The sequence below is a fragment of the Phalaenopsis equestris genome, unplaced genomic scaffold (genome assembly GCF_001263595.1).
Source record: "Phalaenopsis equestris unplaced genomic scaffold, ASM126359v1 Scaffold001078, whole genome shotgun sequence".
In the NCBI taxonomy this organism is placed as follows: Eukaryota; Viridiplantae; Streptophyta; class Magnoliopsida; order Asparagales; family Orchidaceae; genus Phalaenopsis; species Phalaenopsis equestris.
In genome coordinates this window covers 332,566-343,263 of record NW_018165517.1, presented here as the reverse complement: position 1 = coordinate 343,263, position 10,698 = coordinate 332,566, and the positions used below count along the sequence as shown (strand labels likewise).

The 10,698-nt window shown below is 41.4% G+C and overlaps 1 protein-coding gene across 1 annotated transcript; it reads left to right on the top strand.

The window, feature by feature from the left end:
- The first annotated feature begins 7,045 nt into the window (after positions 1 to 7,045).
- LOC110032999 lies at positions 7,046 to 8,080 on the top strand. The gene is made up of 2 exons (XM_020736819.1): positions 7,046 to 7,266; positions 7,438 to 8,080. The coding sequence occupies exons 1-2, from the start codon at positions 7,046 to 7,048 to the stop codon at positions 8,078 to 8,080; spliced, it is 864 nt and encodes a 287-aa protein (XP_020592478.1).
- Positions 8,081 to 10,698: the final 2,618 nt, after the last annotated feature.

Here is a 10,698-nt window from a genome sequence, read left to right as displayed (position 1 = left end):
TAGCCTCTGATGACTACGATTCTGTTGAGGCCCTGGTGATCACAAAATCTGAATTCAGTAAGGAGTTGATCCTCGACTCAGGGTGCTCTTTTCACATGTGTCCTCACAAAGACTGGTTCGAGACACTACAACAGGAAAATGATGATTCTGTTCTACTGAGAGACAATAAAGCTCACAGGGTTTTTTGAAGTGAATCAATCAGGATAAGAATGTTTGATGGAGTTGAACGAGTACTGAAAAATGTCAGGTACGTACCAGAGCTCAAAAGAAATCTGATTTCATTAGGTACGCTGGAGTCAAGCAGATGTTCGTTCAAGGCAGAGAATGACTGCATCAGAGTAACCAAAAGCCCTCGTGTCATCATACAAGGAGTTAGGAAAAAAGGGTTGTACTCTCTTATCGGAAGAACCGTGATTGCTAAGTCCATTTACTGTTTGGACTTAACAAACTCAAGCAAGGGCTGAGGGCCCCTCAGGGGCCAGGTGGAGGGAATTTTTACTTCGAAGCTTCTCAATTGAGGGTCAAGATGGAGAATTGTTATTTTGACCCCCAATTATTGAACTAAGGTAAAAGAACACTTTTGTAATGTGGTACCGCTCACCTACCACATCTCATCTACCTCCCACCTACCGCTCATCTACCTCCCACCTACCACTCTCTTGCTTCTATAAATAGAGAGGGTGTGAGGCTTAGGAGAGCAAGAGAAGAGATCTTAAGCTACCACAAAGGAGGAGAGAATAACTAGAGAGTTAGAGAGGAAGAGAGCATCTTGAGGCATTGTATCAAGGTGTCGCTTGAGAGGGATGCCATAGAAGGAAGATGAGGGCTCATCTCTATGTATAAGCTATGTATTCTTCATTTCTATTGCCTTAGTGAACTATTTGATTAATTCCCTCCCGTGGACGTAGATCCAGTTGGATCGAACCACGTAAACAATATGTGTTTGCTTGTGTTTTTTGTGTTTCATTTCTATGTCGGGAAGTACATATCTCACAACATTTTTGAACTACCAAATATATGTATTTAAGCGCGTCGCAACCAAACTATTGCAAATTTGATAAAAAAATGAAAATTTTGGGTTGGGATTTTACCATGAATTTAAAATTTGAGTGAGAATTTGAAAAATGGGTGAAAGATAGTGGTTGATTTGTAATTACCAAGTTTTGGGTGGTCTGTATTTAATTGCCCCATTTTAATCCATAATCGAAAAGAAAAAAAAATTAAAAATACCTATTTACTTTAAATTTTAATATTTATATAAAACACTTGAAAAATTTAAACTTTCGTAATTATTTTATAAGAAAATTATAAATTTTAATAATACTTACATAAAATATGGAGGCTTGTAATTTTTATGATATAAAATCACCATGAAGCTAATCTATTTTAATAAAAACAATATTATGTGACTAATTATATGAATTTGAATTACTTATATTTTGGTATTAGAGATGGTGTATGGTCACCTGGGGTGTTAATTCGAGTTAAAAATGCAGAGTTTTGGTTTGATTGGAAATTGACCACGTCCAAATCAATATAAAATGATCCGATCTGTTTATTAAATAACTCAAACAATCAAACACGAGCCAAACTCATTTTTAACCCAATTGGTCTGTGCATGACCAATGTAACCTATTATAATATAATATAACAATCAATCGAGTTAATTTCAGATCGACAGATTAATCCCAATTATCTCAACAGCTAAAATATCAATGCTTTAGGTCTGAACATACTCCAAAAGCTAATTATGACTGATACGCCACCAACAACTTTTCATCAACCAACACGAATCTCAATGAAATTTTTGAACAAGAAATATTCAAACTTCGATTAAATTAAGAGCCATCCAGAGCTTCGATTTCAACAAACTTATAGTCAAACTGATCGGCTTGATGAGACGGACTTAATATAATAAAAGTTAGTCCAATCCGAGTCAAATCAGGCTCGGATAAAGTCATTAAACTACTATTGGGTGATTTTCGGAGATATTTGAAAGGTCAAACGGATGTCGAATTTAGCGAGTTTATAGTGATTTCGGAGATATTTGAAAGGTCAAACGGATGTTGAATTTAGCGAGTTTATAGTCGGATCGAGCGTCTCGAAAAGACAAATCCAACGAGCCCAAGATTGCTCAATTCTGACATCGTTAAGATACTCAAATGTCCATCAAATGTCATCTGAGCAAGGGAAGCTCTCTGAGCCGTCCGATCAAAATGGTTCATATTGATTCATATTCCTGCATTAATTGCACTCAAAACACTATAAATAGAGCATCTCCACTCACATGAAAGGAGGAAGCTTAAAAGAGAACTTGAGGCTTTGAGAATGAGCTCAAGTCCAAGATCATTCTCGCCATCGTCGATCGCTGTCGACCACCACTGACCGTCGACAACAATCTTCGACCTCTGTCGACCACCATCGATCATCGTTGAATGCTGTTGATCACCGCTGACCTCTGTCAACTACCGTTGACTGTCATCGACTGTTGTTAGCCACCGCTTACCTCCGTCAACCACCGCTTACTAGACGTCATCAGTCGACGTTGTAACGTGGAAAGTTAGCAACCTTAGTAACCCTTTCCCGTCTGTGGGACAAGGGGCATCTGTAATCATCAATGTCAACTGATAGTGAATTTTTACAACTGGGCTAGGCCCCATGGATTTTCTCTTTTTACGGGTTCTCCGCGTAAAAACTTATGGTGTTATTACAGCTTGATTCATTTTCATCTGAGTGTGTGTTGAATTCTCATGCAACGCTAAGACGATAATCCATTACTCTACCGTCGCGAATTTTCTACGCATCAATTTGGCGCCGTCTGTGGGAAGGTTTCAATCCCACAATTAAAGTACTTACACGGTCTACTACATGGCCACCAGACACAATGTTCGTAATAATGGAGCACCTCGCTCCAACACCCATCATTCCAGGGAGCAGTCACGAAGCCAAGGGCGACATGCTTCTTCATCTTCCCGCCCTGGAAGACGATATCCCGCTAATGTAGGTGTTTCGGGTCCTTCAATAGAAGATCAAATGCGTAGAATGGAGGAGTCTCAACTAGAGATCCTACAACTTCTACTTGGGGCTCAGCAATTGTTGCCAACACCATTGGAAGAAATTTGTTTACCATTAACTTCGCGATGAATGAGAAACATACCACTTGGAGGAACTCGTACCAGCCCGCCTCCTCAAGAAGGAACATATCCTCTGTCAGTTCGTGATGCTGAACTCCTAAATACAACAAGTTCCACTCATCCATCTCGTGCAGCCCACCCAACATCGCCACATCTTCCTGCCATTCCAGATAATGTCATTCGTAACGAACTGCGAAGCCTCGTCCAAGAAGAGTTCCCCCTCGAGAAAAAGGATCGCTTCTACGTTCGTCGTAACATCCATGAATCTTCTCTCTTAGTGGATGTGATCCTTCAACATCCCATCCCAACAAGCTTCAAACTTTCGAACATCGATACATATGAAGGGATAGCCAATCCTTATGAGCATATTGATCATTATCGAACCATCACGCACATTCGGCGTGCCTCTGATGCACTTCTGTGTCAAGTGTTCCCGGCTACTCTCAAAGGACAAGCTCAAACTTGCATCTACTCTCTGCCAAGAGGCTCTGTAAACACCTTTAATGAGCTTGCCAAACTGTTTGTAGAGCAGTTCATCGCAAATTGAAGGATCATAAAGGATTCATCACATCTGTCGGGAATTCGTCAAAAAAAGGAGATTCTCTCAAGGACTACTTCCGCCGGTTTTCTACTGAAGCCCGTCAAATTCCAGGGGTGGATCCGGAGTTACTAAAGGGGGTTTTCCTTGGGGGGCTCCGCCCAAGACCTTTTTACTCATTGCTAATGCGGGAGACAGTTCGTTCTTATGCTGAACTTGTCCACCGTGTTGAGGCCCAAATCACTGCGGATGAGGCCATCAACGCACATAAAAAGCAGTTCGAAAAATTTGGGGAAAAGCGCAAGAATAACACTGGAGATTCACAACGGAGGAAGTTTGAACAATAGAGGAATCGCGACATCCTTCCTCGACATGCATGCCAACAAAATGAGTATCAACCTAAGAAAGAGTATACACAGCTCAACACATCACGTGCTAACGTCTTAATGACTATCTAGCATCTTAATGACTATTAAAGATGAGCAAGCAGTTAAGTGGCCTCACGCCCTAAAACCTAACTCAGGGTAAGAACAATATTGTCATTTTCATCAAAGTTGTGGTCATTCCACCGAAGCATGTAAGTAGCTCAAGGAAGAGATTGAAAGATTAATTAAACAGGGATATCTTGGTAGATTTGTACAAAATAAAACAGCTGGTATCGATAACGCTCCTACTGGGGGCAACATACATCAAGACAGCAACATGGGGGTCACCCAGTCGTAGGAGAAATTCAAACAATCGTTATAGGCCCATCGATGAATTGATCAAGTCCTTGTCACTGTACCTAACAAACCAATGCAGAAGAAATTGCGTCTCGAGCCTATAACTTTTGATGATTCCGATTTGGAAGGAGTTTGAGTCCCCCACCAAGTTCCTCTAGTCATTAGCGCAGTAATTGGCGAGCCCTGCTATAATGTAAAGAGGATCCTGATCGATAATGGGAGCTTTGTTGATGTCTTGTTCTATTCAACTTTCCTCAGTTTGGGATTAACAAGGGAAATATTTCAACCTGCATCCAAACCATTATATGGTTTTGATAATCGACCAGTGAGGGTTGAGGGAACAATAAATCTTCCAGTTGTCTTGAGAGATTTTCCTCGACAGATAACTCACTAAGTTCAGTTCATCGTTGTCAAATCAGAATCGACGTATAATGCTATCTTTGGGAGACCACTACAATCAATTTTTGGCGTTGTGATTTTTGTAACACACTTGAATATCAAGTTTCCAACCCCAACAAGGATCGGCGTCGTGAGAGGTGATCAACAGATAACACAATCATGCTACCTCCGACAAGCTCCACCACATTCGTCAATGCCACTTAGCATTGAAAACTTTGACCTTCAAGATGAAGATGTATCTCAACGGGCTTCTCCCGTGGAAGACTTGGTTCAAATCCCACTCTCTGACGAACATCCCTCGAGAACAGTGTAGCTTGGTTCCCTACTCTCCGATGAGAAAATGTCAGAGTACGTATATCTTCTCCGAAGGAACCAAGACATTTTTGCATGGACTCCAACCAACATGTCTGGAGTTGATCCAGAAATAATCATGCACTCTTTAAAGGTAGACCCGACCTTTAAATCGGTTATCCAGAAGAAGCACAGTTTTGCCCCAGACCGCTTACAAGCTATTGAACAAGAAGTCAACAAGCTTCTCGAAGCAAAGTTCATACGGGAAGTAAACCATCCTGCATGGTTGGTCAATGTCGTCATGGTGAAAAAAACTAATGGTTCATGGAGAATGTGTGTCGACTATACAGACCTCAACAAAGCTTTCCCGAAGGATAGTTTTCCCCTCCCGTGCATAGATCAACTCGTTGATGCCACGTCTGGACATTAGATGCTAAGTTTTATGGATGCATACCCAGGATACAATCAAATAAAGATGAACCCAATGGACGAGGAGGCCACCTCTTTTCAAACAGATAAGGGCTTATACTATTATCAGGTTATGTCATTCGGGTTAAAAAATGCTGGTGCAACTTGTCAACGACACATGAATAAGGTCTTCAAAAACCTTCTCGGGCGTACAATGGAGGTTTATGTTGATGACATGTTAGTAAAAAGTTTGGGAGTATCCCAACACATTTCTCATCTGGAGGAGTGTTTCCAACTCCTTCGTCAATATGACTTAAGACTTAACCCGACTAAATGTGCTTTCGGGGTCACATCAGGGAAGCTTTTGGGATTTATGATTACCCATCGTGGGATTGAAGCAAACCCAGAAAAAATCAAGGCGTTGAAAGAGATGGTGCCTCCTAGGAACATCAAGGAGGTGCAACGATTAAATGGTCGTATAGCTGCCCTATCCCAGTTCTTAGCTCGTATTGGAGATAAGTTTCTGCCGTTCTTCAAGATACTAAGAGAAGCACTGAACACTGGTTTGCAATGGACAGATGACTATCAGATTGCTTTCGAACAACTTAAGGCATATCTGGCTTCACCGCCCCTTATCTCAAAACCCATCCAAGGGGAAATGTTATTTATCTATTTGACTATTTCACCTCATGCAATAAGTTTTGTCCTAGTTAGAATAGAAAACACAATCGAGAAATCTATATATTACGTCAGTAAAGTTCTCTTTGATACAGAAAGTCACTATCCGATGGCGGACAAGACTGCACTAGCCCTGGTATTCTCAACAAAGAGACTTCGTCTTTACTTCCAGGCTCACACTATTGGCGTTTACACGCAACTCCCTTTGAAGGCAATCCTACAAAAACCAAAAGCATCAAGAAGATTAGTTAAATGATCAGTATAATTGGGAGAATTTGACATCCAATATTTACCGCGACCAAACATCAAATCACAGGTGTTGGCCGATTTTGTTGTAGAATGTACAGTGTCCTATCGTTGATGAACCACCCTCTTCTCTTCCACGGTCACCTCAGTGGACACTATATGTAGACGGAGCAGGTGCACGAATACTACTCATCTCTCCAAAAAAAGACATTTTGGAGTACGAACTTCGTTTGAAATTCCCAGCCACCAATAATGTTGTTGACTATATTGTTAAATATGAAGTGTTTGTCGTTGGATTAAAGCTTTCCATCAACTGCGAAGTACGAAATATGATTATATACAATGATTCGTAACTTATTGCATCCCAAGTAGAAGGAGAATTTGTCGCTCATAACTTACAACTAGTGCAATATCTCAGTCTGGTAAAAACACTTCTCGCCCAAATTGAAACATGTCAGCTCATTCATATACTTCGGGAGCATAACACCCGAGCTGGTGCCCTCTCCAAGCTTGCGACTTCAACAACTAGAGATCTTTATAAAAGAAGGTATATTGAGGAGATACATTTTCCTAGCATCAATGGCCCGTGAGAGATATTGTCTATAGATGACCCAAGGGAGCCATCTTGGATGGATCCCATCATCTCTTTCCTCCAAGACAGAACACTGCCAAATGATGCTACTACATCAATTCGCATCCGAAGCATGGCTGCCAACTTCATCCTTATAGGGGATGAACTGTATGAGAAGGCATTTGTAGGTCTGTATCTCAAGTGTCTTCCTCCATCTGAAGCTGATTATGCTCTACGAGAAGTTCATTCCGGAATATGTGGGAGCATCTTGGTGGTAGGGTACTTGCTCTTAAAATAATGAGGAAAGGCTTCTGCTGGCCCACGATCAAACAAGATGCATTAGAGTTTGTGCAAAAATGCAAAAAATTGTCAACTACACTCCAATCTTACACATGCAACGCCAGTAGAACTCACTTCTTTTCTAAGTCCTTGGCCTTTCGCTTAATGGAGGGTAGATATTATTGTGTCATTTCCGATAGCTACTGGGCAACAAAAATTCATCATCCTAGCTGTCGACTACTTTACCAAATGGGTAGAAGCAAAGCTGCTTGCGAAGATCACTGAGGCAAATGCAAAACAGTTTGTATGGAAAAACATCATATGTCGCTTTGGGCTTCCTGCGAAGATTATCACTAATAATAGGACTCAATTCACTGGAAGGGTTTTCACATCATTCTGCAAGGATCTTCACATTCAGTTGGTGCACACTGCTGTGGCGCACCCCCAAACAAATGGACAAACAGAGGTGAAGAATCGTACTGTGCTCAAAGGATTGAAAACTCGACTTGAGAAGGCTGGGGGGCAATGGGTAGAAGAGCTGCACAACGTCCTTTGGGCTTATCACACAACTACGCGTACTCCAACTGGAGAAACTCCATATAACCTGTGTTTCGGCACCGAGGCTGTCGTTCCTGTTGATATTGGAATTCCAAACCCCCGAGTCAAGACTTTTGACTTGGAAGGCAATGAAGAAAAGCTCCGACAACTGTTGGATCTTCTCCCAGAAATACACGATGTGGCCCACCTAAGAGCTGCTTCCTACCGCCAAAGAGTTGCTCGCCACTTCAACCGGAGAGGCAAGCCCCGTTTGTGACCTAATCCTGCATAGTATTGAAGCCGCTGGTCATGGTCCCCAATGCAACAAACTATCACCTCTGTGGGAAGGCCCATATATCGTGGTTGTCATGATAAAGCCTGGAACCTTCAAGCTCAAGGATTCATATGGAAAAATTATGCCCCGGACTTGGAATGTAGAAAATCTTAGCAAGTATTATCAGTAATACCCCAGTCATGTAATCCACATATATTATTACATCACAACTCATGCATAATCAATGTATCTTAAGTATTATTCAATTACTTTCCTATACATAAAAATATCTTTATAAAGTATAAGGGCTCATCAACGAGTCATCTCATGCTCTCGACCCGAGAAATACACAACTTCAGTTGTATCTTAATCAGAGCACGACCAATCATAGGGGGATTCGATCTAACCTCTTCCATATGGGTTAACATCGCTAATCAGAGCACGATCAATCATAGGGGGATTCGATCTAACATCTTCCATATGGGTTAACATCGTCGAGTTTTAACTCCGGTAAATATCCCTGGATAGGTTAACAGTCATTAGTGGACTACACATGATCCCTTCCACGCAGGTTCATAAGCGAGCAATGCTCCATAAACAACCTCAGATGGGTTAATAAGTCCTCAGTGGACTTTCGTTGGCTCCTCTCATACAAATTAACATCATCAAGTAATATTATGATGCATAACTTCAGCCTAGTCAAAGGTCACTGACGATTTATCTCCAAGGTAATCTTCTTACGTGACATTGGACATCCAATGTGTTGCACCACCACGATACTTCGTCCAATGTGTTTTCATGACGCACCGCCGTAACGAGTCATCAAATCGCAACACATTGCCGCGACATACCACCATTACGCGTCACGTTGCTGCAATTCTTCCCTGCAACGCGTCGTGTCACTGCAACGAGAAAGAAGATCCCGTTGCTTGCCTGTTACGCAGGACGGTGACGACTTTCCTCTTCGCCGCAACTTCCGTTGCTTGCCTGCTACGCAGGATGGGGACGACTTTCTTCTTTTTGGAAAATCCCGAATCACCTTCTAGGCAGGGATGAGTACTGCAGGACTAGGACAACTTTCTTCTTCACCGCAACGGTTCGCCGCAACATTTTGCCGCAACGGTTCGCTGCAACTCTTCATTGCAACGCTTCGCCGCAACTCCACTTTGCCACAACGCTTTGACACAACTCTTCATCGCAACGCTTTGCCGCAACTCTTCACCGCAATTCTGTAACGCAACTCTTCACTGTAATTCTTCGTCGTAACTTCTCACTGCTGCACATGATGATTTTCTTCTTCTGGGAAGTCCTGGATCAGCTGAGGACTCCACCTCTACCCTCTCCTTCCAACCCCTATTTATAGGGTGAAAAATAATTTAAGTTATTTAATACTAATTTTTAAAATAATTAAAATAACCATTCAACTTCTCCCTGTTCGGATTCCCGTTGGTTTATCTGCTTGACTCCTTTGAGGATTATCAAATAAAAGCTTAACTCCCTTCAGCAACCTGGCAATCTAGCTTCGACTCAGATTATCGTCGCTTTATATGCTCCTTTGCGGATTGACAAATAAAAGCTTAACTCCCTTCAGCCGGCGATCCCGCTTCGACTCCCCCTAGTTCGAATTCCCGACACTTTAGATGCTAAGTCCTTTCCAGATTACCAAATCATATAAAAGGTTATGTAAGCATTATTAGCAAATCAGAAAATGCCAGAGCAAATAAAAGCTTACGGGAGCATTTGAAAATTACCAAGCATTGAAAACATTGCGTACAGAATAATATGTATGTATGTATATATATATATATGTATGTATGTATGTATATATATATATGTATGTATGTATATATATATATGTATGTATGTATATATATATATGATTCTTGATATTTTCGGACAAAAAAAAAATGATTTCGCCCGAAAATAGAGGGGCAATTGACACGCCACCAACAAATTTCCATCAACCAGCACGAATCTCTGTGCAATTTTTTGAACAAGAAACATTCAAACTCCGATTAAGAGTCATCCGGAGCTCCAATTTTAAATTGATCGGCTCGATGAGACGGACTTAATGATATAAAAGTTAGTCCAATCCGAGTCAAATCAGGCTCGGATCAAGTCATTAAACCACCATTACAGAATTTCCGAAGGCATTTGAAAGGTCAAATAGATGTTGAATCTAGTGAGTTTATAGTCAAATTAAGCGTCTCAAAAAGACAAATCTAACGAGCCCAAGATTGCTCAATTTCGACATCGTTAAGGCACTCAAATGTCCATCAAATGTCATCTGATCAAGGGAAGCTCTCCGGGCCGTCCGATCAAAATGGTTCATACTCATGCATTAATTGCATTCAAAACACTATAAATAGAGCCTCACCCCTCACATGAAAGGGGAGGATGCTTAAGAGAGAACTTGAGGCACAAAGAAGAGAAACTTACGAGAGAAATAACCTCAATTTATTTTCTGCCACAAAGAAGAAGTCTAGAGAGAACAATCTTCTTCTTCCTTCCTTCTTCCTTTCTTCTCCCTTCTTCTTCCTTCTACCGCAAGGAACTGCTCCTCCTTGCACTTATCTTCTTCTGCCCCGAGGAAACCTTCCTCTATCCAGAGAAAATCGAAG